This window comes from Chinchilla lanigera, unplaced genomic scaffold (genome assembly GCF_000276665.1).
Source record: "Chinchilla lanigera isolate Chin_1 unplaced genomic scaffold, ChiLan1.0 scaffold00120, whole genome shotgun sequence".
Taxonomy (NCBI): Eukaryota; Metazoa; Chordata; class Mammalia; order Rodentia; family Chinchillidae; genus Chinchilla; species Chinchilla lanigera.
The window spans coordinates 2,596,578-2,623,744 of NW_004955521.1; the positions used below are offsets into that span (position 1 = coordinate 2,596,578).

The 27,167-nt window shown below is 43.9% G+C and overlaps 1 protein-coding gene and 1 long non-coding RNA gene across 7 annotated transcripts in view; one reads left to right on the top strand and one right to left on the bottom strand.

Moving 5' to 3' along the window:
• The window catches only part of LOC106147132, a 24,852-nt gene extending 20,105 nt beyond the window's left edge, over positions 1 to 4,747 (top strand). The window contains exon 7 of the long non-coding RNA XR_001231889.1: positions 3,402 to 4,747. This is a non-coding gene — a long non-coding RNA (uncharacterized LOC106147132). The remainder of the gene's footprint in view (positions 1 to 3,401) is intronic.
• A 3,154-nt stretch (positions 4,748 to 7,901) lies between these two features.
• Positions 7,902 to 27,167, bottom strand: part of Znf608 (zinc finger protein 608) — a 114,297-nt gene continuing 95,031 nt past the window's right edge. For 5 of the 6 annotated variants that reach the window (XM_005409318.2, XM_005409319.2, XM_005409317.2 and 2 more), the window contains 7 exons: positions 19,335 to 19,422; positions 16,403 to 18,857; positions 14,283 to 14,700; positions 13,565 to 13,737; positions 11,068 to 11,221; positions 9,175 to 9,256; positions 7,902 to 8,591 (listed from right to left, as the gene is read on the bottom strand). In XM_005409318.2, coding sequence (XP_005409375.1) covers positions 8,585 to 8,591; positions 9,175 to 9,256; positions 11,068 to 11,221; positions 13,565 to 13,737; positions 14,283 to 14,700; positions 16,403 to 18,857; positions 19,335 to 19,422 — 3,377 coding nt within the window. In that variant the 3' untranslated portion in view covers positions 7,902 to 8,584. Of the gene's footprint in view, positions 8,592 to 9,170; positions 9,257 to 11,067; positions 11,222 to 13,564; positions 13,738 to 14,282; positions 14,701 to 16,402; positions 18,858 to 19,334; positions 19,423 to 27,167 lie in introns of those variants that run through there. The other variant, XM_013507087.1, reaches the window with a different exon arrangement.

The following is a 27,167-nucleotide window of genomic DNA, read 5'->3' on the forward strand; positions in this document are numbered from 1 at the left end:
TCTCTCTCTCTCTCTCTCTCTCTCTCTCTCTCTCTCACACACACACACACACACACACACACACACACACACACATTCTGGGGCTCAAAGACATATATGCAAATGCTTTACACTGAATTATACTCTTAGTCTCTTCTACTTAGATTTCTAAAAAATATGTTTTAGAAATCCTTGGATCATTTTGTGATTTTCACTCCTAAGGTGAGGTCTCTTATTGCTTTGGGTTTGGGGGTTAGAGAATATCTAGTGTTCATGTAAAATCACAACTCTGCTTTAAAGGAACTGATAGTTTATTCTAAGTTAAATACGAGTGGCCTGCTACCTTGAATGACTGTTTCCACTCGTAGAGTCCTACTCAGCAATGTCCGGGGAGAAGGCAAAGAATGCAGCAGGTTTCTGCATTTCCTCGCATTCTCTTGGTGCTCAGCGGAGCACAGTGTCTCACCATGCTAATTCTGCCCAGTTGCCAGATTTGCTGCAGGAGAGAACCAGCTGAGTTCTACTTGAGCACAGACAACTGCCTGCCTCCCACCCACACCCATGTCATACACAGGAGTGCTGCAGAGGACTGAAGGAGAATGTACGAATCTTGTTTGACCAGAAGAAAGATTTATGTTTTGGGCAACAAAACATTCATCACATTCTGCTTTCACCCTAACAGTACCCTATTTGAAGCCAAGATCCACTTTTCCCTGCAGGACCCAGGGAAAGAGGTTTATCCTTTGTAGCCTGAGGAAATCATGACGATTTTAGTCTCCCACTGGCGATGATTTCGGTGTGAGCATGTGGCCCAGCTGGGACAAATGAAGTAACTGAGGGGCTGGGGATTTAGCTCAGTGGCACAGTGCCTGTCTGGCAAGCATGAGGTCGTGAGTTCAATTCCCGGTACCAGAAAAACACAAAAAAAGAAGTAACCAAGCAGGTTTTCGTCTCTCTTAAAAGACATACAGGAAGATACTGTCCTCTCCCCAAGACAGTGATGGCCCTGGACCAGTTTTCTGAACACCTGAGCCGTAAACAGAAGGGAGAAAGCCAGGGAGAAATGAACGAAGAGTATTTCAGAGCCAGCAGCAGGCAGGCTAATGTCCAGAGCCCGCTCCGCCCCTGGCTTTCTCTCTGGGAAAGAATACATGGCCTTATGAGGCATGGTCCCTGCTACATGTGGCTGAAAATATCCAACCCCTCAGCCACCTTGCTAGACACACTTGCCCTCTCCGTGACGTTCGTGCTGAAAGGTCACCCTGCTAGCCTGGACCCACACCTTACTTTCCGCACCTGCCAAACACCACCCTTGAAGTGACCCTTGAAAACTCCCAGCTGATATAGCGGGATAGGTTGGGCGGTTGGACCACCTTTTCTGACAGAGGTAGAGAGATGGGACCTCCTTCTCTTTCTGATCCACAGTGTCTTAGTGATTGAATGGGACCAGAACGCTTTGGATCACTGCCTCCTGCCACCCTTATGTGAATTTTTGAGTCAGTTACCTTATCTTGCCCCCAGCACATACCATCTGGAACGAAGTCCTCGCTGAGGCCAAGAAAAAAAATTAGGCTATCTATTTTCTAAGGCTACTGTCATTAAAGTAAAAATCCAGTTCCAGTACAAGGTTACATAAATTGGACCTTAACTATCTGTATTCTGAAAATAAGTATATTTCACATAGTACCCTCTTCCCTCTCTCAGAACACACAAAATACACAGGAGGAGGAGCCGGCTGTGGGAAAACAGTTCAAAGTTGTGATTTGAACATCTCCCTTTTCTAATTTATTCAGTTCTCTGGGACAAGAAGTATGACATCAGTTGGAGGTAATTAAAAGTCTGCATTGCAAATACTTTGGCAGAACTGTAAGAGTGACTTCCTGGCCCACATGGCTCTGCCAGGCTCACCCAAGCACTGGTGCCCACCAAGCACAACTCCTGATTCTGTGCTTGTAGTTGTCAGATGCACACCGTACTCAGGAAAACAAGGGCCCCATGACAACGAATAAAGGGTAAAATTTCCAGCAACCTCTGTGAGCTCCATCTCAGAGTGCTGGGCCAGCATACAGAGTAAAGCGTTGATGTCTGGCTCTGGCACACGTTCCATGGGGACTGTGTCTCCTGGAAGACTGGAAACACAGACTCTATTTTTCTTGCTTACCTCTGGGAAGAGGATAAATACTTTAGCAAGGGAAAGCGAGTTCAGTCTTGTTAATTACCTAGGGAGTTTATGATCCTTCTTCTAAAGCAGCATAGCAGGGTGGTTTGGAATCCTGTCCCTGTCGTGTAGCCGTGTAAACTTGGGCAAATTACTTTACCTCTGTGCTATGGCTTGACTGTGTCCTCTCAAGTCTATGGGCTGAACGTTAATCCTCAATGTAGCAATGTTGAGCATGATTAGGTCATTAGTGATTTGCCCTCAGAAGTGGTTTAATACTGCTATCGCGGAAGCGGGTAGTTATCTCTGGAGTGGGCTCCTCATACAGGGATGAGTCCAGTCCTCTTCTCTCTCTTACCCATATGATATTTCCGCCCTGTTATAATGGAGAAGCAAAAACGGCTCCCATGGGTACAGCTCCTCAATCATGGACTTCCCAGCTCAAGAATCACAAACCAAATAGACAGTTTAGAAATCATCCAGCTGTGGTGTTTGGTGACAGCAACACATCACAGAGTAAGACACCCTGCACCTCCATGTTGTCAGTTCTAATGTGGGAAGAGTAATTAAGCTGTGAGAATTAAGTGAGTGTGAAGTGCTTAGAACAGCAGCTAGTGCACTGTAAATACTAATTATTATCATTATTACATAGTGTATCAGCCATAAACCAGAGTAGTACCTTTACACTATTATTGTGCCATTACTATGCAGCAAGAAGAAATTTGTGTTGAGTGTTATGGCAGATAGAATAACGGTCCTCCGCCAGTCTGTAAAAAGATGTATCAATATATGATTCTGCGGTTCCTAGTACCGGAGAAAAACCAAAAAAAAAAAAAAAAAGATTCTGTTTTCCAAGTTTTTTTGACTGAAGGGGTAACAATTACTTTAAATTGCATAAAGTCAAGTCTCCTGGCTAGAAAAACGTGGGGTGCGGGTCTTGTAAGCTAGAAGCTAGACAACTGTCAGTGAAATGATTTGGTTCAAGAGTTTAGATGGTGCTGGCCTGTAATCCCAGCTACTCAGGAGAGAAACTGAGGTAAAGAAAATTACAAGTTTGAGACCAGCCTGGGAAACTCAGTGAAGCCCTGTCTCAAAATAAAACATTTTAAACAGAGAGGGACTAGAATGTAGGTCACTGGTGGAGCACTTGCTCAGCACAGTGAAGCCTTGGGTTTAATCCCAAACCCAAGCTGAGCGCTGAGACACAGTGTCTTGCAGGGCAGGTAAGCAGGGTTTATTCTGAATGTCCACCTTCTTTTTCCAGGGAATGCCTGGAGAACTGCACTGAGAAAGCTGTGTGGTCTCAGCCACACCCACCCCAGCCACCTGGAAAGCAGGAGCCGCAATCATTAGCCACATCTACTACAAGCTCAGGTGATGAGTTTCATCCCACCTCACTGTTCCGCCATTCCACACAGAGAGGCACATCACCTCAGGTGGTCAAGTGTCAGCCCTCCTCCGATCAGACCATATACCTGGACCCCGAACCCGCCAGGCCCATGGGCAGCACCAGTATGCCGTGCTCACGATGGCGTGCGAGACCTTTATTTTCTCCGTATCACACATTCTGGACTGTTTCATTTTATTTTCAACTGTCTCACTGAAGGGGAAAAAAACTTCACTAAATATATAGTGTGCCTGAGGGTCTCTCCAAGTTTATTCCTATGAGACAAATGTATCTCCTCATGGGAACGAAATCCAAGTCCAGTCCTGGCAGCTCAGTTAAGAATTACCCTTTCATCCAGTTTTCCCAATTTGAGTCTTCATTTCAGGGAAAAATAATATTTACTTTTGAATAAAACAGTATTTGAATAAAAACAGCATTGAAAAAGTATGTGCTATGAACTGAACAGAACCCTCAGGTGCAGTTTTTAAATTGAACTAATTTTAAACTTATAAAAACTATTGTGTTAAGCACTGCATCACCCAATTTTCTATGAGCTGGAGATACAGACCAATTTTGTCCATGTTGGTCAAATGAGCATCGTGTTATATTATCACACAGCAGGGTCTCTTTAGAGGCAACAAAGAAGAAGACTCAGGAGTCTACCTGGGGCAGAGGCTGGGCAGCACTTCAACACTTCCTATGACTATTCATTGTGATGCCTTGGTGGGGAGGTTGTGCTTATTATCTTTGGGATGGAGGTCACAGATACTGTAACAGGCCAGGCCCCCCCAAACAAAACTTATCTGGTCCAAAACATTAAGTGCTAAGGCCGAGAACTACCCCTTGCTCTAAAGAATGATTTTGTTAAGAAACTAAAGACTCCGAGGTGGAAGCCCTGCTAGTAGACTGTGGCTTCCCTTTGTTTCTCTCCTAAAGTTGACTGAAAGTAAACAGCATTTATGACTCAGACGACTGCTGAAAGCAGGGATTGCGTGACTGGAGTGAGTGACAAAAACAATCATAAATGGCTTTGCCTGTCTTGTTCCCTTTTCAGAGTCAGAGAAAGAATGAAATGACCAGTAATGATCATTAAACTGCTGTCTTATCCTATCTCAACCAGAGCTATTCATTCCGGTTACTCACAGACCCTTGGGCTGGAACCATAGTAAATCAGGGTCACCCCCAGTGTGAATGTATGAGGCTAGTCCTTTTACTCTGTGCTAATGACCTGGGCAGAACATCCACAGCAAGTTTCCATGAAAAAGCCATTTGAGGCTGGCCATGTAGCTCAGGGGTATATTGCCTGCCTGGCAAGTACAAGGTCCTGAGTTTGATTCTATGTACCAAAAAAAAAAAAAAGCCATCTTTGACCCTAATCAAGGAATAAATGGTTCTACATGAAGCCTACTACTGGCTTGTTTTTAACATTCTGTATTCAATGAGACCACAACTATAAACAATTCTTCACTCTCATTTCTCCATGAAGTTCATTTGCACTGTGTCAGCATAGTGGGCTTTTCGCATATGTTCAGGACAAGCTGATATGAACAGACCTGGACTGAATAATGTTTAGCAAAATCAATAAACCCTCTTATTAGTCACTAAAGGGACTGATTTTATGTCTATAAAAGTAGAACAATTAGAAGCATATTAATGGCAGTTTCACCATGGTAATATAATGGAGCCAAGTATGCTTGTCTTTTGGGAATCTTTAATCTATCCTTTGGTACTGGCTAGATACTCAGCCAGAGAAATGGCACACAATATAAACAAGCTCTGGCCTTTGGCAGTTCGTGTTATCAACAGAAAGATGATAACACTGTAACAGTACGGGGAAGAAATAAAGCTTCATTTAGTGATTCCTGTAAACCAGTCATGAATAATGCTCCAGGAAAAGCCTGTTCAAATCACACTGTGCTTTAGGTCATGCACCTCTGTTATCAGCATCCCCTTTATTACAGTAGTAGAAGTAGACTTCAGGTTGCTCGAATGCATTTATTTATGACCCCATCTTTGGAAACACGTAACCAGAAGTGATTAAAAGTGGCAAGTACTAAACACACTCCTTGTGTATTTTGTAGTTTGTATACTTATGACTTTTAAAATATACATTACAAAAAGTAGACATATCATTAGGAATCCTCAGTATTTCCCAGTCTGCCTCAACAACATGATAATTCAGCTGGTGAAGATGTAAATGGACCTTAATTCTGCTCCTGTATCCCAGTAGGTAAGGGGCTGGCCAGGAACTGGAGGAGCCACAGGCAGATGAGACAGATGATGTGAAGTCTTGGAAGATGTATCAAAATACAGTTTAAGGACTGAAAAATTTGATAACTTAGAACAGATGAGAAGTATGTGAAGTAGTCTTACGTATAGGAATAAACACTGGAAACAATGTCTTTGTAAATGATGACATATATGAAACTCGAAAGAAAAATAAACTAAAAATTAGGGAACAAACATCCTAATTGAAATCTAGGAAGCATATAAACTAGACTTGCAAGGCACAAAACAAATGCAACACTTTAAGGTGGCCTTTCAAAAGCAGAGGAAACATTTCAATTGCAAAAATGGTGCTCATTTATGAGGCAAAGACCTTTAAAAATAACCAAATTATATCAAGACAAATTCTGTCAATTTAAAGAACTCTTTAGGAAACAAAGTGGTAAAACTGTCATTAACAATTACAGTAGAGTCATAAAAACTTACTGCTGGAAGCCAATGAAACCAACCAGCGCAAACACAGGAAGCAGCCTCCCACCTGCAGACTTCTGCACTTGCCTGCCCATCTCACAGCAGAGCCTTCCCCCAGGACGGAGCACACACCTCGCTGCTCATCTCTGCAGGGAAGCCTTCCCTGACTGTTCTGTTCATTTGTGCAAACTTCTACACATTCACTATGCTCCACCTAGCCTATAATTTTCTTCATAGCATTTATCAACTGCCTAACATACTGTAATGGCTTATGTCTAGACGGTCCTCCAAAGCCTCATGCGGTCATAGGTAGGGCTTTTTCAGGGTATGTGACGCTGGGATTGATTCATGATGCAGTGCTGGAATCAAGGGCACTAGGATTAAGGGTGTGAGTGGTACACACCCTAAGTAGCCTGGACACAAGGGCCAGAAAGAGGCTCCTCTTGTCCTTTGCTTGCTTGCAACCTTCTGCCCACTATGAACTGTTTGTCCTTTTCAATGCCTGTCTACCATGCCACCCTGCCTTGGAGCCAGGAGATTACGGACCAAAACCTATACAAACTGTGAGCTAAATAAACCTTTCCTCCTTTAAACCTTTTTCATTTTGGGTGTGGAGTATTTCATCTATGCAATGAGAAAAGTAACCAAGAAATATACTTTGTAAATTCATTATGTACTTTGTTATGTGTTTAACCCATAAGAAAATGCAGGTATTACAAGGACAAGAAGCTTTGTTTGCTTTGTTCATTTCCTGGTACCCTGTGTCAGGCCTAGGGTAGAACAGGTGCTAAGCAGCTCCCTGTTGGAGGTAACAAAAGGTGGAAGGAAAGAAAGGAGGAAGAAAGGAAGAGAGGAAGGCAGGGAGGGAGGAAGGAACAATGGGAGAGAAAAGAATGAGTTAAAATTTGGCGTAACATATTCTTGTAAATCCACTGAGTGACAGCTGCCTAACTTATGACATGTTTTATCTCCTACCCACATAATATAAGACTTCTGTCTTTGTCTTTTTTAATTTTTAAAACTTTTATTAGTACATGTTTGGAATATCATTCCACATTACAGAAACCTATACCTACTAATTTGTAGTGATATATCCCGTATTCAGAATAAATACACTGTATGTATACTAAATTAAATATAGTGTTTGATTATGATACCCACGTATCATATAAGAAAAGTGTATCGTATCTTATGCACTTATAGTACTAAGAAATCCTTCATTGAGGGGCTGGGGATTTAGCTCAGCGGCAAAAGCGCCTGCCTGGCAAGCGCAAGGTTGTGAGTTCGGTTCCCGGTACCGGAGAAAAACCAAAAAAAAAAAAAAAAAAAAAAAAAAACCTTTTTTTAAAATTTAAAACACAACCCCTCCTCCAGAAAAAAAATAAGAAAAACAAAAAAACCTTTTTAATTCTGATTGCCAAATTATTTAAGGCAGGTATAAAAAAGGAAAGCATTCAATATACATTTTACATAAAATAAACTAGATTACAGCATAAAACAAGTAACCAGGCAATGGCATTAAAGTCTTTCTTCTAAAACTGGAAAATTGTAAACATTAAAAAAAAAAAAAGGACTGCAGGACTATTCAAGTAATCGAACAATCACAGATGTCTCTGTTATGCAGGCTACTGGGTTATTTGCCATTCAAGATTATCAAAAAATGACACCTCATTATTCACAGATGCTCATGATTTCCCCATTTTAATCTTTACATTATATACAACACAGTTTTTGTGGTACTGGCAACCCCATGCCTTCCAAAAGTATTTTTTTCCCACAATACACAAGTACAAACAGTGACTACAGGAACATTTTACACTGAGGCGTCTTTAAGGAGCCACCAAATAGATAACTAAATTGTATCAAAGTGTCAGCATCACAGTTTGCCTTTCTGAGGGGCTTACGGGAAATATATGAAGGATATGCAAGGATCAGGCACACTGATACATAACATTATTTATTTACAATTTAAAAGAAAAAAAGAACAGAAAATAAGCAGCCTTTTGTGGCTAACACTTTTCAACATGACAAATACATTTTTTATTTTCTTTACTGAGTGGTTTGCGACTTGGCAGCAGACCCTGTGTGTGTGAGCCTGGTTACTGATACAAAAAGTAAAGAATATATAATATATATAATATATATATGTATATATACAGATATGTATACGTATATATATATAAAACAGAAGTTTAATTACAGCAACATTTGTTACTCTGTGATAAAATCTGTAATTTACAAAAATGAAATGACTGGTTTTTGCCTGCCATTAAGGCATTTCAAATTAACACCATGGAACTGATGTCTGTATAAAGCGCTTCCCATGTGATCCAGTCACATGACACCATACACTTCTAATCCTGTTATTCTCTGCAAAAGAAAAGCACGTGTTAGCACAGGCCTCTACCAACATTTGATGCCGAAAATCCGGAAACACTGAGACTGAGAGACCTATTTTAATTCTAGTTCATTCATAGAATTCAATTCCAGAGAAAATCAGTCATAATGATATACATTTTGCGAAAAATATTAATTTTATGTTAATAATAATTCCTTTAAACTATTTTCCTTCTTAAAACAACTTCAAGGATAATTGGAAAATGAACAAACAATATCTTTACATTGTGATAATAAATTTGTTTGCAATTTTATCTTTAAATATAATACAACACAGAGAATCACAGTGAATTACTTTAACAAAGCTGTGAGGAAAACCCAAAGAAATTTCAACTGTGTAAAGCACTCACTGGTTCATTAACAACCCCCATTACATTCAAGGTATTTGGCTCATGGAACCCAAGTTGATGGGAAGCATGCATCATAATAAGCACTTCTGTTATAGTTCTAGGGACTCAAGGAACTAACGTTTTCATCTAAAAGGCCAATCCTGACTTCCTCAAAGTCACGAAAATGTCTGTCTAGAAAATGAATTTAAAATGAAGAGGACATTTACCTTCTTTGTGCAGGAAACATTCCTGATGCAGATGCCTGAGCAGCCACCTGCTGAGAGGCAACGAGGGCAGCAGAGGTCAAGCCTAACGGGGGAAGCAAAGGGGGATTCTGAGACATTTCCAAAGAGAAGCGTGGACACAGGGAGCAGCAAAGGCTGCAGACACAGTAGCAGCAATCTGTCTTTTCCTAAGCACACACGAAATGTTTTATGCTACAAAAACAGAGTACAACCCACTTGGTCTAACCAATATGTATCCCTTTACTGAATATGCTGTGGTTTTGTTAATAGCTCTTCAGACAGGTTACAGCATTCTATCTCTCTGGCACTGCGAAGTGCTAAAATGTTTGCACACATTCCTGAATATGAAGCCCAGAAGAAAGAGTAAGTACCAGGTAAAAAGAGGAATCAAAGTCAGAGCAAAGTATAGATGCAATATGCTATTTCCTTACAGTGCGATGCTTTAATAATAACTTTGATTCCTTTAATATTTGTCCAAGTGATTCAACACAATGCATCCAGTAAAGTACACAGAATCAATAAATCAACCTTAGAAATAGCCTCAATTTACAAGACAAAGGTAACAGCTCCCCAAATGGCATTAAGTTGCCTGAAAGAGAATTTTTACAAGTTCTATAGAAAACAGTCTCGGGAAACATCAAGTAAACAAAGTAAACGTAAGCTCATACTGGACACAAGTTGTTTAAAAAGTAGAGATGCTCTCTTAACACCACTGCTTGACATCAAGTAGTGAGAACTGAATAAATAACCTGGCCACAGGGCACTGATCTGTGTCCCCCTCTGAAATTCCTATGTTCAGGCCCTAGACTTCAACTCCTCCACATATGGAAAGAAGGCCCAGAAGGAGGTAATTAAAGTAAAATAAGACCACCAGGGTCTCTTCTTAATATGAACAGTAGGAGAGGATCCATGTCTTCCTACAAGCAAATGCTGGAGTTCGGGCTTCCTCGCCCGCAAGCGCACTGTGAAGTGGGAGTGTAGTGGCTGAGAAGAGTCGAACCTCATCGTCAACTCCCAGCCTCCAGAAATGTGAGCAATGAGCTTCTGTTGTTTAAAGCAAGGTAATCCGCGCTATTTTGTTATCGCCATCCAAGGGGATAAAGACAGCATGACTCCAGGCAAGCTGGGCTGTTGATAAAGACCAGGCCACTGCCCATATCTTCTGTTTGTTTGTTTGTTTTGTTTTTCTTCAGTATCTGGAATCGAACTCCTGACCTTGCGCTTGCCTGAGCTAAACCCCCAGGTACCCCCCCATATCTTCTGAAGGATGTGCTCAACTAACACACCACAAACTGATAGCTCCCTACATCAAGCCCATAGATTTTAAATAAAAGATTTCTTTTTCTTGACCTTTCTCTTTAGTGAGAGTCACAGCAGTGAAGGGCTGTGAAGAGCCCTTGAATTAGATTAGTAAGTGCTAAACTTAATCGCCTCACTCCTCCATCACTTGCATAGGAAAAGAGCAATTTAAAAGGCTTACAGATAGAAGACCAAAAAAAATTTTTTCACCAAAGCCCCTCCACTATCCCACCCTCTTCTCTACAATTTCCTTGAAGTAGATATCTGATCTTCTGATTGTTATATTCAGTGCCCCAGGCCCTGGCCACCACCCTCAGTCTGTGAGATAAGAGTAAGCCCTTGATAACATCAGCCAGTGACAATTATTAAATGGTAGCCATTTCATGTCTCAATAGAGTACAGAGATGTTGAAATAGCCTTGGAAATACTAAGAAATAAGTGATAAAAATCTTTCCCTTCCAAAGCTGACGTTAATTCAAAGTTCAGCACAGTATTTTAGAAATCATGTCAGGTAGTTTTAGCAACAGTTCCCCAAAGGAGAATGGAAACAGACACAATAAGGACTGAGCTGCTGACCTTGAAAAGGGTCATATTGACCAGGGATTAGAGGGTAACCCATGCCAACGTGGGTGTGGTGGTGCGTATGCAGGTGTCGCTGGCCAAAGGGGGAGTGGCGATCCCGTTCCCTCTCCGCCTCCCGCTCCCGCTCAGCTGTTGCCTTTTCCACGGGCTGCAAACAGAAAGAAAAATTTCCTCTCCTTTATTCTCTGAAATGCACCCACCTTTGTCCCTTCAGCAATATGTGTGGATGACTACAAAGTAGACTATGCTCAAAATTCTGCATTAATTGGAGATCATTTCAAAAGACTTGTTTAATTTCCATTGGAATAAAGCCAAAAATAATTGCCCCACCCAAAGTAAAGCGAGTAGACAAGACTTCTCCTCATGTCCACTCACTTCTAAGTGCAGGTTTAGAATCTACCATCTTTTCACAAACAACTTTTACATATGGGTCAAGGAAAAGAAGTACTTTTGAAGGTTTCATCCAGGTCAACTTTTCTAATTGCACTTTATTTCCTTTGTATTTTGTGAGCAGAACCTCTCATAATTTTAAACATGTCTGTATCCACTTTGTTCCAATGAAAATATACACCCCAGTTTTATACATCACACTCATGGGTTCCATGTCTGTGATTCAATGAATCTGGGATCAAAAATATTGTAATATTTTGCTGTACTAAATATAGAGATACTTTTTGGTCATTATTCCTTAAGTATACAGTATAACAACTATTTACATAGCATTTACACTGTATCAGGTATTTGAGATAATCTAGAGATACTTTACTGTATAAAGGAAGATGTGAGGAAATTATATGCAAATAGTATGCTATTTCATATAAAGGATTTGAATGCCTGGCTTTTGGCATTCTCTGGAACTTGTCCCCTGCACATATGAAGGAAGCACAAGAAGTCATTATCCTACGTCCACATCCGGGATCTTCCACTTTCTGAATGCTTACACGGAGACTCCAGTGCTTCCCGAGGCACAGTCTGGCTAAGGAGTACCTGTTTTCTGTACATACCCACCTTGTGGAACCTAACATCCTTTCACTAAAGTTCTCTTTCTCAACTAGATGAAAACTATCTATTTACCATAAGGATGACTTACAAAAAATGACTCTTCAGTCATCTTTCTAGTTTTTCCACAGAGTGCAGCCATTCACACTGTGGAGAGCATATTCTAAACTTCTCTTTTCCAGCAAAAACTATCACATCTTTTCTTTGGTATCCTCTTCAACAGTCACCAGCACCAGCCAGAGACTTGCCCTTTGGAGGGAGAGCCTCTTTCGCAGACACACACTGGCACGACTTCAGCAGAGTTACAGGGACAGGTAAGGAGTCGAGGCCAAACAACAGCAGCTGTAGCCTTCCCTCCCTCCCTCCTTAGCTAAGTGCCTTGCGCATGAATCTCACACTGTGCACCACTCCAATTTGTGGCTGAATAAAATTAATAGTTATTCTATGTGACAGGCCCTCTGCCTGGCTCATGAGGAACGCCCAAGCATGGACACCAACCACGTGAATACCAAGGATCCAAGGAGGAGCTTAAAACTCAAGTCTATGGAAGTCAGCGAACAACAAAGATGAATGGTGCAAGATGGGGAAGTTTTACTGTATACACGCTACACTGATGGAAGTCAGATGTACCATCCGGAGGGGTCCACTCTCCACCAATTACTGCCAAGTGTATTTTGGACCAGATTTCCTACTGTCTTTTTTTTTTTTACTTCTTGAGACAGGGTCTCGCTATGTAGTTCAGGCTGGCCTTGAGCTCACTTTGTAGCCCAGGCTGGTCTCGAACTTGCAATGATCCTCCTGCCTCAGCCTCCTGAGTGCTGGGATTACAGGCGTGCGCCACCACGCCCGGTTTCCTACTGCCTTTTTTGTTTGTTTGTTTTTTCTTTCTCAGTCAGGGTCTCATTATGCAATCCAGAGAGGCACTGAATTCACTATGTAGCCCAAACTGTCGGCAATCCTGTAACCCTCCTGTCCCAGCTTCGTGGGGGTTGGGATTACAGATGTGTATCACTATGCCTGGCTTCCAACTATCTTCAGAGAAAAGGGATATCTGAATTTTTATGAAACAACCCTAATTTCTGAAAGTCGTTCCCCTCGCAAAAAGCTGTTAGAAGTTCTATAGTTGCCCAACAGGTCAACAGCTTGTTTCTGATCATTACTTCATTCATCAGTGTTTCAAAAACAAACCTTGCCCAAAAGTAGGTTCCTATTAATATAAATTCCCAGGTGACATGCGTCCTCCTAGTTAGCAAAGCATACTGTATTTTGCAAGGGAAAACCTTACCACTACCAGACACACTTCAACAATTATTTGTCTCTCACATGTGAAAGCATCTTATTGTTTAACCCTTCACTCTTTATGTGTTAAGGATAAAACAGCAGCCTGAAATCACAGCTGGTTCCAACCACTTATATTTCAAGACTGTTCTCTAGCTTGTCCCCTTTCCTCCCCAAACACTGCCCGTTTAAACAGCACCAGAAGGAGACTTACAGCAGGAGACTTGCTGCGGTACTGGTTGGCATGTTGTTGGAGCAAGTCCAGTGCTTTAGATTCAGTGGTTGTTTTCGTGCTGATGTTGGGGCTGGTACTGACTTTCTCTGCCTCTTCTCTCCCTGACATCTTCCCATAAACAGGATAATGAAATCCAGGAGAGAGATAGGTCCCTGTAGATAAACCACAAATGCCACATCAAATTATGAGCCACATCTTTAAAATACATCATTTGGGTTACATGAATTTGTGATAAAGAGTCAGACATCTTAAAATAAGGGCTACATTAAAAATGGGCTACATCCTTGTTAGACTGCATCTAGGTTCTCCAGTTTTTGTCTCCAGTTAATTCATCCTGATGAACGGAGGTTATAAACAGAATTGAGCTCGAAGCCACTTCATGCATTTATGTGTCCGCTTAAGTGCAAGGAATAGTAACTGTAATGATTATGACAGTAAGTGGTTAGAATATTTTCACAGGCATAAAGTATCTGCCAGTCTAACATCTACGGGCAGACCGTCAGTCTACGGAAACTACAGTTAAGGACTCTTGATATTTCATTTCCAAAAAATCTTCTATTAAATCAATTTCATCTCTGGGACTTTAAACAAGCAAAACAAGTATCATTGTTGAAGTTTCTAATTATCTTGAGTTTTAGTAGCTAATATTTGAACACAGCCTCTTCCCTCCCACACAGTTAGAGCTCACAAGACGTACCAGGGTAACTGTGCATCAGGACGGGAGAAACAGCACGGTAGGCAGGGTGGCTGGGATCGTACATCTGTGGGTACGGATAGGCGTGCAAGTACTGTATGTACGACTGGTGCTGACTCATGGGTGAGGACACTGCCACTCTTGTGCCCCGAGAGTCCTTCCAATTCACGGGAGTCTTTCGATCATCATTTTTCAGCTTGCTCTCCTCCATTGATTGTGAATCAGGACGCTTGGCCTCTTTGGGTTCTTCCTTAATGCTCGTCAACGATACAGGAAGGCTGGACACACCACTCTCTTTATTAGGCGTTTTCCTTGGACTATCCTCTTTCAATTTCTTCTCTCTATCAAGCTCTTCTGACTTTTGCTGATCCAGATATTTGGGCTGGTATACATAATGATGCCATGTCCTTGAATCTGGATCCTGATTTAAAAATATATATACATTTGTCTTAAAACTTCAGTTCTTAAGAAAACCCATTAGTCATCATGACAGCACTATTACTAAGACTTTGCATACAAAATTAGCATGTATTTATGTGTTAGGCACTGTGTTATTACTCCTCTCATCAGATCATAACATCTGGGGTTTATGGATCCCTAATACAAAACAGAAAACCCGATCTTTCAAAGTTCAAGCAACATCGAGGTCACACTGCTGCCCACTTGAGAAGCTGGGCTCCAAACTCTAGGCTGTTGGGCTGGGTCCTTAATGTCATTTTTCAACATTAAATAACATCCTCGGACGTAGTTAATCCTCATTTTCCTTTTAATGTCTCACATAGGTAAAAAGAACTTGAAAAACTCTAACCCAAGCTAATAATAGCAAATTTAAGCAATTACTATAGCTATTAACATCACTTAGAAGGAAAAACTCTTGGTTTCCTAATACATTTTCTTCACTTACTGCAGCTGAGGCTTAATATACCGGCTCACTTCTCATTACATGTTAGCATCGTAATCAAAACAAAATTTCAAATTCAATGCACACATTATGGCTTCTCTGTTAGAAAACAAAGCCGTCTATGAATGCCCAAAATTGCACTGTTCAAATACAGTCCTGTCAAGCAACAGCCTGACTTAGGCCTCTGGAAGAGAGGACACTGAGAATCCTAGATGGCTTTGCGGCACCCGTTCTACTGGTAGTATAAATGCACCAGTAGCTCAGGTCCTGAGAGCACAATCAAAATTGGGCCTCCATCCCAACTTGGGACAAAAATGTTCACGGGGAAAAGACTGTCATTCTGATTCACAAGGGCCACCTCAGCGAGGCTTGGACTGGCAGGGGGAGGGCTGTTAGGAAGGACCAGAATGACTGCTCATGAGGCCACAGTGACTCCAGACATCTGAACGGTGAAGAGGGTGCTGGCTAGCGCACGTGCGGTTTCAGGGCAACCAGTTTCAGGGTGTTCCCAAGCTGGCTGGCCATGGGGCTCTGGGACACGTGCTGAGGCTCAGCTCTCCTCACAAACGCTCAGCACCGGGCTCTGCACTGGGCACTTAACACAGGTATAGAATGGGACTACAGGGACCTCACACCCCAGGTGAAAGACTCTGGGGCCCCTTAGCAACTTTGTGAGACGCTGTCCCAGATAAGAAGTTAACAAAGGCCGGGATGGAGCTCAGTGTGAGGGCCCTGGGTTCAGTCCCCCGTACCGCAAAAAGAAGAGTAGGAAACATGAATTCAGGCGCCTAGTTGTAATACTCCTAGGAGACGCTGACAGAAATATGGAAATATGAAAGAATATGTATTTAGCAATCAAGCTTAGAACCTCAGAGTCTGAAAGGAATTCACTGTCCCTTAGTGGAATGCCCTCTCCTCAGACTCCGTCAGAAACCAAGGGGCGGCATTAGAGTCACAGAACTAAATACGTAAGGGCGTGGAACACAGGTCTGCAAAGCACATGTCTGGAGCTCCTTTTCCTACAGAACACACTAAGAAAATAGTAAGCAATGTACATTTTACAGCTACACAACAACTCCTTCTAAGGTATTTTCAAAAGGAAAAAACCCCAAAAAACCCTAATGTTGGTTTCTCTCCTGGGTAAGAATGCTAACCAGATCAACCCCAGACATGTACACAGCTCAGACTCTCTCTCTCTGTGGGGCCACAATCCACATCTTACTTGTTTAAATCTCGAGGTTGGGTCTACACCTGTCTGCTTCATAGAGTCCATGACAGATTTCATTTCTACAGCCTCCTTAATAAGCTGGTGGTTTTCCATCTGCTTAGCTTTGAAGCTGTCGGCCTGAAGCTGCTGCTGGTGATTGGAGAGAAGCTGCGATTTACCTGTCTCCTCAGTTTTATTAGGCACTGACGGCCCTAGTTTAGAATGGTTTTTGTTAGGCTCTGGAGCAGAGGGAGCTTTTGAGATTGTGGCCGATGGCGTGTTTTTCTGCTTACTGTCCTCCTTGGCCAGCTCTTTCAAGGGGAGCTCAGTCTTCCGCTCACAGTCTCCTCTCCCAGCCTGCGCCATTTTCTGCTCGGCCAGCCTCTGGTCCTCATAGTATTTTTCATACTGCTGTCTGTAGGCAGGGCTGGTGGCCATCAGTGACTTCTGGTCCATATAGAGCCCATAGGCATACTGGCCATAGTACAGTGACTGGGCCAGCGCCGGGTGCCTCTGTGTGATCACCGACTGGTGCTGAGGCTGCAAGGACACAGAGTTATGGTCTGCTTTCTTAGACTCTAACTGCTCGGCCTTGTCTTTCTTCTCTGCATCCTCCTCAGACTCCTTCTTGATCTTCATGGCCTGCAGGCTCCCACTACTGCCCACCGCAGGGGCACTGACCTGCCCGGGGTGCATGTAACTTGGAGAGTAATAGGGATCATAGCTGTGGTAATAGGGAGAATGGGACTCTTTCAGTTGAGACGATGGTGCTGAAGAGGAGGAATGTCCTTTTACAACACCATCCTTGCTGGAAATAGTATCTGATGGGGAACTGGCCTTTGACCTCATGCCCTCTGACCTGCTGTCAGAGCCACCATCGTCAGCGGCGTCAGAAATGTCTGAGTAGGCTGGGCTGCTGGTCTTGGCCGCTGAGCTCTCAGCGCCATTCGGGGTCAGCACGTGCAGCGGGACCATGGGCGTCTGCCCGTTCACCAGGGGGCTGCACTCCATCCTCGAGGCGCTCCCGATGGACGGGCTGGGGGCGTTGTCTGTGAACGTGTAGACCTTGTCGGCCTCGGCTTTGATACTGGCCATGCGGCTCTCCTGAGACTCAGACAGCCCGTTAGTCAGCCCTTCGTTCTTGCTGAGATGATCCTTTAAAAAATGCCCGGATAGGTCTTTGCCAGGCCCCTTGGCCTCCTCCAGCTTGCCCAGCTTTGCATCCATTTTTGGGCTCCCTGTGTCCTTCCCCTCTTTGTCTTTAAGCTTCCGCTTCTCCTTTTTCTTTTTGTCCTTGAGGGACACCAGAGCCGGGTTCACGGTGACAGGCTCTCCCATAATTGTGGGTTTTGGTTGGATGGGTTTTAGTGGGGGACTCTTTGGTGTGGCCTGGACGACAGTTGTCGTAAGGGAGGGCAGGCCAGGTATTGTCCCTGTGGTGGTGGTTGTGAAGGCCGCAGTGGGTATAGCAATTAGCTGCGGGGGCGTGGGGGCTGGGGCAGGTGCGATGGGCCGGGCACTTTTCAGTTTGGAGAGGTTTTTGTCCATTTTGCAGTTGCTAGCTTTTCTGCCCTTTTCTTTGTCTCCCAGGTTTTTCTTGTCAATCAGCCCTTCTGCTTCCAGTTTGGGCATTTCAGTAGCCAGACCGCCATCTGCTGCGGAGCAGCTCTCTGAGGTGGCCGCCATGTTGGAGATGACCGGAAGGTTGTTCAGTTCAGTGTTAAGGCCCTTCTTTTTGCCAGAATTCTTCCCAGCTTTGGAACCCATAAGAGACCCTGGGCCATTGCTCATCAACTCTCTCTTCCCCTTGGGAGTCCCAGGGGGGTTCCCGGGGCCAGGGGACATGGGTGCCTTAGCCTGGTCATAAGCAGACACACTTGTGCTTGGCTCACTGCATTCGAGGGCCACATTGCTCAAGGCTTCCTCGCAGTCTGAGATCTTGTCCTCGCTGTCAGGCTCAAACTCCAGCTTGTTTTCTGGATCTAAGTGTGCATGAGCCTGGTGGTACCTCAGGCCGTTAATGTGCTTGTACTTTTTGTTGCAGTTTGGGTGGGGACAATCTATTAACACTGGAGAAGAACAGCCTTGGTCCAAAAAAGGAGTCTCTGGCTTCCCCTGAGGCGTGGTGGGAGTGCTTCTAGAATTTGTGCGGATGCGTTTCCCAGGCTTATTGTCCTCAGAGCTGGAGTTCAGGTCCAGTTCCATGGGAGGCTTGTTTTTTCTCTTATTGGTGGAGGACGGACTGGCTTTGATATCTTCCGCAGCACAATTTGGGGGAGTCCTTCGCCCGCTGGCGTTGAGGCTGCCCCGCCTCCCCTTCCCATTGGCCCCGCCTCTGTTCTTGCTCTGCAGCCCTCGGGACTCTGTGAAGGTGGCCTCTGCACCTGGGGCCGCGGCGGCAGACCTTGCTCTCTTCCCTCGGCCCCGGCCCCCTCGCATCTCCAGGTCGCTCGTGGGAGACTCGCAAAACCTAGGGAAGCAAGAACAGATGTCAAAAGGAGCATCTCCAAGAGAGTCAGATGAAATCACAAGGTATAGAATGCAGCAAAGAGGGGTCAACACTTCGGTAGCTTGAGGAAAAAAAACACTTTATTTTTCCACTGACAAGTTCAACACCTGCAAAAGAACAGGCTACCAATGGCTTACATTCTGCTTCAGAAAATCAAAGAAAAACAGCTCAGATAGCTGGCTTCCAATTCAGTTCAAATTCCCACTTTGAGAATAGAAGAAAACAAAGGAAAGGAAAAAGGGATGGGGAGCAGAGATCTCCTGACAGAAAAGAAAGCCGGCATCTGCACTTTGCTGTGCTCAATCCTGAGCTGCTCATTTCTCTTTTGCCTGGTTTCAATTACAAGCAGACTTTTATGTATTATTAATCTGTTCTCTAGTTTCCCCGCAAAGGGAGCATGCGGGAAGGAGGAGGAGAGAAATAAAGGGCCGGGCATACCTGGGAGGGGCCCAGTCGTGCTTGGTGCAGTCCAGCAGTGTCCCCACGTAAGTCTTGTTCCTCCACGTGACATTGACAACTAGGACACCTGCAGGGAGAGAAGGATGAAAGGGACCACATTTAACACCAATTACTTTATTGCTGCTCCATTGATTGTTACTATTTTTATCAGCAAAATTCTATTCTCATTTGCTTTCAAAAGCTGTGGTTTGCAGTCTTCCTCTTTCTGGTTTCAGTGACCTCAAGTTAAAACCCACAGGAAATTATGTGTGTGTCTCCAAGCGCGTTCGCATGTGGTACAAAAGGGTGAGACTGTAATCAAGATACTGCTGACAGAAGGAAATGGTTTTGCCATGTCCTGCAGTAAAACAGCAACACTCACCTCTTAATTTTTCTATTATTACACATAATTGCTTTCGTTTGGCAAGCAGCCAACACAAACTAAGCGCCAGTTACCAGTGCTTAAACCAGAAGGTGACTGAAAAGAATTGGTTTTGTTTCCAATTCAACAACATAAAATAATGGTGGGTTTTTATTAAGAAAAAAAATTGTGCAAGTGCTTAAAAATATGCACAGAGGAGAAAATGGGGACTCAGAGTCCAGAGAGCTGACAATCCGCTCTGATTTCTCCTTCCTAATCCTCCCCCTCCATGACTCAGTGAGACAATAATCAGCCCCGGTGTGGTGTCTGTTTCACTGTTTGGTCTTGTTTCACGTTAAGGACTCCTAAAATAGCCCTCTTAAGAAAATAAATGTGCACAACAGATTTGCTATTGGGGTTATCTTTAGAATCAACTTTGGTAAGCATTTGCCACAGAGGATTAGAAAAGAAATCTCAAAACCAACACACTTGTTTCCTGCAAGCTATTCTGCTTTCCCACTGCTTTGCACACAGACAATTTAATTTAGCACTGCATCTGTGAATTACCAAACTTAAGTGCACTTAGTACACCAAATGGCACCAAAAAACAAAATATAACATCCTCTTTATTTCTCTGGAGGATAAGTGCCACTTTTTAAGAATTACTTCTTTAAAACCCGTTTTTAAAAAACCTACATTTTGAGACACACATAAAATATTAGGGCAAACAAATGAAATATCTGAAACTTTGCTTCGTTTCCTGCAGCCTCCCTTCTCTAGTCTCTCTTGGAGACATCGGAGAACATGACTCGAGGTCTGTCTCCAGCTGGTTTGTTCACTTGTGCTGCCACTGCCATTTTGAATTTTACAGAAAACCCGAGCTGCGCTTCTTTATGGTAAGGGAAGCCTCACAAGGTAAGACTCATTTCCTTGAGAACGTTCTAACAGCAGGTAAAATATTTGAAAGGTTGGGACGTTAGCGAAGAAGGAAGATTTTCTTTCACGAGTCTCCAAAGGGGGCTTTAAAATTGTTTCCCATATGGTCTGTGTTGTTATTACTTACGTGACAGCTGAATTTACTCACTGTAAATTCAGCCTATTGTAGCAATAGTGTAGCGCGGAAAGAAAAGCTAGGATGAAGCAACACAAGCCTTTCCTCAAATCATGGCTGAGTCCTTTGTAATTCCCTCAGGAATTTTTTTTTTAACCCGTTGTGTATAAGAAATTCATATGGCAATGAGAGGCAGTGGTAATTAGGCATTTGGTCAAAATGTACACAGGACAGAACAACTGGAGGAAAGGCTTCTTTACGAGCACATCCCTTCAGCAAGGGGGTGCGAAAGGAAGGAAGGGTACGACTGAGCTGGTTTTCTCATCATCTGCTCTCTGGGGCACCGTGTGTGGTGTCAAAGACCTTTGCAGCTGCTTAAAATTCTTGAGCATGTCAGCTATATTTACAGTGCAGGAATATATCTGTATCGCCAGAAGGTTACTGCATTTCAGCTTTAGATGCAATGGGCTGAATCACTGCGTTCCAGAGCCCCTGATGTAGCACAAATGTATAATTAAAATTGCTTGAAAGGAAACATGAAAGAAACAACAAACCCTCCATTCTTGCAGTAATAAAATTAAAAACAGGAAAAGTCTGCACAGACACTTAACATTTGTCTGCAGTGAAAGGCTTTTGTTATTGCTTTTCCCCTAAGGGTTTCGCGTTTCCAGCAAACGCTGGCCGCGGATTGGCCAGCGCCGGCAGCCAACGCTCGCGTCTGATTGGCCGGCGGAGCCCGGGGAAGGCGGCGGCGCGGGCCTGCCCAGCCTTGCCTCCCGGCTTCCCGCCGCGACCCACGCCGCCCGCAACCGGGCCGCGCCGGACCGTCGCAGCCCCACACCTGCAGACTCCGATCTAAGCGCAGGGTGTGGGCACCGCGTGTGCTCGCGGGGAAGCCGGCGGAAAAGCGCGTTTCGGCCTCACAGGGCCCAACCGGTCACCCCCACTCTCCGGGAGCCCCGGGTGTTTAAAGCGCTCCGGACTGACGCGCCCCCCGGACGCCGGCTCCTGCCCCGCTTCCCTTCCCGCGCAAGCACACCCCGCGCCGGCCCCTGCGCACGCGCACAGGGTGCACTGCTGGTCTGCAGAGCCGCCGGGAAGGGCCGTGCAAAGGGTGTCCAGCTCCACTGCGGGAACACGACCAATCGTTTCGCGAAACCTCACGTGAACATTTGCAATCCGTGGCCGTATAAAGCGCACTATCCTGACTTCAAGGCACAAATGCTCAAGGTGAAAGTCATTTCTCCAGAAGTACAACCTTGATTGTATAAATCTGGGCAGAGAGGTATAAATTAGAAATCCATGGGTACTTATTCCCAAAGGCTTCAGTACTTTCTCTCCAGGCACATGCATTTTTCCAAACACCTAGCCTGTGAGCGAGGTGCTGGGAGGGCTCTGAAGTCCTTTTTGTCTTTGTATTCTCAAATGATGCGCATAAGCTGATGATGCTCTCTTTTGCACCATGGACTGGGCAGGCTCTTTCTGGAAGAGCTAATGCCTGTCCTATAACAGTTCATACTTGAAAAATACCTCAGGCTTGCAACTGGTAAAGGCAGAGTACAGCGGCGGCACAGGTGGGATAGTCAGGGTATGCCACTGCACTGGTTTTCTTTGCTGGTCACAGTTTGTCTCAGATACTGGTGCAGCACATAAGCTGCTGCTCCCAAAGGCATATTATCTACAGGACATTTACTATGAACATGGTATTGATTATATAACATAAGGCCCTCATCTCCACAAGCCAAAAAACCCGAGACCTCAGAAGGATTCCAGTGCTGTTTCCCGTGGCGACAGGCCCACCCAGCGCTGACTGTGTCTGTGGACTGTGCGTTAGATAGCTATTTGGTACTACTGAACCAGGCCCATTGGCTAGGACTCTGACCACACTCTGTATTTCAAGAGTCTGTAATCTTAGAACAACACAGGCAGACATGTCATCCAAAAGCGGAAGTGTAGCTCTGCATACTGCCTGTGTTTACAGAGCAGGCCCCTTATCCCATCACAGTGGACTAGACCCTGAGTGTGATGACACTGGTGTTTGCCCTCAGTCCTCAGTTCCTGCTCGGAGGGTAACCTTAGGTATCCAGGGTCTCAGACCAGCAATCCTCACCCTGGCCCCATCGGAATGGAACCACGATGGGCACCTGAAGCAGAGGCAACCAAATGGGCTTACTCTGGGAGTCTGAATTAGCAAGAAAGTTCCAGAACGTTGGTACCCAGAGACAACTAAAGGTCTTCAGGTAATTAACAGGCAAAGGGAATGATGATAGCCAAGCCTCAAGGACACAAGAGCTATCTATGGCTGAGGAAGCTGCTGGTGCGAAGTCAATGCTTTTATTTGTGTGGTCCCTTTCCTTCTGGCCATATTACTGATAAAGGATTTTACCAGCACCCACCTTAGACTGCCTAGTTCTTTCCCACTCACCTTATAAAAAGGTGTTCCTTGTGTTAAACTAAAATTTATCTTTGAATATCATGGTCCTGCCTGGGCCTTCTGATAGCCTGCAGCAACAGCCCGGCTACCTGCCCCCATTCATCCAGGCAAGGAAAAACCACGTCAGCATTCACTTCCTTTCTCCCTGCCTGCCCCCACTTCCTTCCTCCCCACTCTCTCCCCCCCCACCTTCTTTCCCTCCCTCCCTCCCTCCCTTCCGAGTCACCCTCTCCTCCTGCTCTCCATCTCTAGACAAGCATCTTCAACTTTTTTTCATGTTATGATTTTAACTCCCCTGCATGAAACCTTAAATAAGATTCTTTACTCTGAAGCCACAGGAAAGTGAGAAAGTTCCTAATAAATTAGGACCGGAGGAAAATCCCAGTGTTTTCTCCATGCAGTTTCTCTCCCTGGTCACATACATGTTGTGCGCATCACCCCTCAAATGGCTCGTCTCTCCTGGGCCCCAACTGGCTTCTGTGCACAGTTCTCCCACCAAAGGATGCTCACAAGAACCGGTTCCCTCCTCTTCCTGAGTCTGCGGCTGGACTTTCTTAGCCTTCCGGCTAGTGGCTTCTATGTTCCAGCAGAGGAAGCTGAGTGGAGGCATGTGGGCCTAGACTGTAAGAACCTGCACTTTGTGCTCTAGTCTCTTCCTCTTTCTGGAACAACTACACTGACCTTAAAGGCCACAAACTGAAGTGGGGAGGTTCCTTTATCTGGGACTCTGAATGATGAGGGGACCCTCCCTCATCAGGAATATACAGCTCAGTCTGTTAAGTGAGCAAGAAAAACTCCATCATGTTTGAACATGATTAAGACTTTCTCCTTCGTTAATACCTGGTCCTTTAAACATTTCACTCCATGCCTGTAAACAGTGAGCCTGTCTCTTCCAAGTGGGGGACAGTCTTTAAATATGGGCAGTGTCTGCACACTCCAGCCCATGAGAGTACACTGTCCAGCTCCCAGTGAGCGTTCACTGAACACACAGAAAATAACCAGAATCTACACAGAATCCTCCTCAGTGACTTCTATGCACTATTATCATATTTTTTCAATAAGTATAATCTCTCACTAGCTTATAGATGATAGACATTCTCTGTGGGGAGATTTTACTCCAAAGATGTTATAAATGTGGCTTATGAATTATTATTTCTGGTATTTGTGAAGCTGTTTCCTCAAGAACTGGGCAAATGCCTGATTTCCCAGTGGATCAGTATAACTCTGTTTGTATTACAGTTTAAAGACTGTCTCGGAGTCTTTAAAGTGGCTCATCCCTGGGACAGAAGTCTTTGCCAAGCCTTGCAAAGGCGGAATTTGGAATGAGGCAGAAGTGTTTTTGAACTCTTACTCAGACGACCACATCTGGATGGACTTGGTGTGCATTCAGGCAGAAAACAGAAACCTCGTTCTAATAACAGCAACTTGTAACCCATTTACGCCATAACCCTTCTTTTCAAACTCTGCACATATCTTTCCTTCCTTACATTCTTTCTAGTGAAATGTAAGTGGTAACAGGAATACCACAATATGCTGATTTCCTGAGCACAAGATCAAGTTCATACACTTCAGGCATTGTTTCACCTTACATTTTATACAATGTAACTATCGCACAAGGTATGATTTATCCTTGCTCCTTTGTTCAAAACTCCCTTTGCTAATATTTTGTTGTTTTTGTTGTATTCAATACTAGAGTTTTTCTTGAAGCGCAATATAAGATACCTCTATTCATTGGTTTATAGCTTCAGCCTTCATACAGATCCTTTTTCAAAGGACAAAGCTGAGTTTATAATTGTCTCAACAATTTTAAATTTACAACTAAGGTTGCCCATAAAATACCTGCCAGCCAGAAAGCAGCAGTCCCTTCCATTATCTACACCGAGTATAGATGGAGCACTAGGGTAAGAAAAGTGTTGTCACATGACCATGAAAAGCAGTATTTTTTAAAGAGCCCTACTGCTGGGCTGAATGTTTTAAAAGTCACTCTAACCACATCCTGTAATCAAACCATCTGGAACACAGTGCTGCGATTAGTCACCCTGAACATTGGGCTTTATCTGAACAAATAGTGTATGGCAGTGGAGCTTGGGAGATAGGGCAGTACCAACAAAAGGAAGTGTAATGAAACACTTCATGCCCTAGTGTGCCGCCACCCCTGCCATAAACCCCAGACACACACTGCCCTGGTGTTAATATACTACTTTAGGAAAGCACAGTGAGCTTAAAGATTAAAGGACTAGGGCTAAAAATTGCTGGTTTGGATAGCTCTTCTCTGTCAATGGCAGGAATATGCTTGTTTTCACCCTATCTATGTTAATCATAACCTCCCCAACAGCAGTCCAGCAGTCCAGCATTCCAGTTAGAGTTTGCTGTGCTTTTCAGGACACTGGGAATAGGCTCATTTATGGGAGGACAGGTGTGATTCTTTGCGAGAGGTTAACCTGAATGAACATTCTTTTAGGTTCATCCAAACACCATCCATAAATAAATAACAAGAGGAAAAATTAAACCCTAACCAATACCAAAAAACAATAGCAAAATGCTATCCTAATCTGCATTTTAAAAGACAGTATTTCCTTCCTTGACTGAGTTTATCTCTTTCAGAAGTACACTTGAGCATCAATATAATCTATGGAGATCTTTTTCTAAAAATCTAAGTTCCCCTAGCCCAAATACGCTGAATGAGTTCCCCACCCCACCCCCAAAGGCACAGCTAAAGAAATCTTGTTTCCCCATGGGGCTTACGGTTTAATACACAAAAGAACACAGAGCCACTTCCATCACTGTCACCTTGCCCGCAGCCTTTGTTCTGAGGTCTGATGAGCTGTATTGATTTGGGAAAATCATTGAGCTTCTTGGAAAACTAGACTCTCGCTTATTCATTGCCATCTATTTCTTTCCCATGAAGACAGGTGGTCAATATCCAGTTGACTGGTCAGCTAAAAGAAGCTCTTGCTGCTTTTCTTTCTCTTGCTTCCCTAGTAACGTTATCCTTTCCCATTTCTAGAAAATACAATGGCCTGTTAAGAAGTCTAGTGGGTAAGAAGAGGGACGGAAGCAAGGCTTTTGTCAGGCACCACCAGGACACTAAAATGCTGTCCCATACATTTGCATGGGCACCTGTCCCACATATGAAGATGGTGACAGGGTTTTCAGTGACCAAGTATCACTCTTGTCTAAACATTAATGAAAACTCTGATAGCCAAGCTAAAACTCTCAAAAATATAAGATCCGTCACTACAGAGCAATTAATGCTTATTGAAGAAAGATGCTTTGCTTCTTCTAAACAATCAAATCCTGTGTTCTAACAAACAAATTTGCAGTTACAAAATATCATAGGTGTCATTATAGACACTTTAGGTCACATAAAAACATCATGAAAAAATTCACACAGAGATCTTTAGACAGAAATTTAAATGTGATCAGTAACAAAAGCAATTGCTTTGAAGTTAGACAGACATATGTATCTCACAGTAACACTGCCCCCTTGATGGTCTGAGCCAACGTAAGAGTATACACACATCCACCATTCACACCAGTGTATGTACTCCTGATTACTTGGGCAATTCCTCTAACAGTTTCTGTAAGGTACTCGGACTTCCTCCTTGGAGACAGGCAAGTGAACAAGTCTAAGGTTAGAGTGTTAGGAGAGGGGAGGAGAACAAGTCCCTGGAGTTTGTTTGGGGAGGGGGGCTGCAAGCCAGAAACACTTAGCTGGGCAGCATTAAATGCCACCCTCTGTACCCTTGAGGGGATGGATTTTAGGCAGTGGTCCATGACACATACAGGGATGAAAAGGACAAAAAAAGACAGGGCAGATGGCCAGAAAAATACACACACACACACACACACACACACACACACACACACGCGCGCGCGCAGTTTTCTGACACAGACATGTGGAGCAATTTAAATGTATAAGCTGAGCATGTACATATAATGCATGCAGTGTGTCTGCATGCATCTGCACAAAGAGGTTTCATGGCT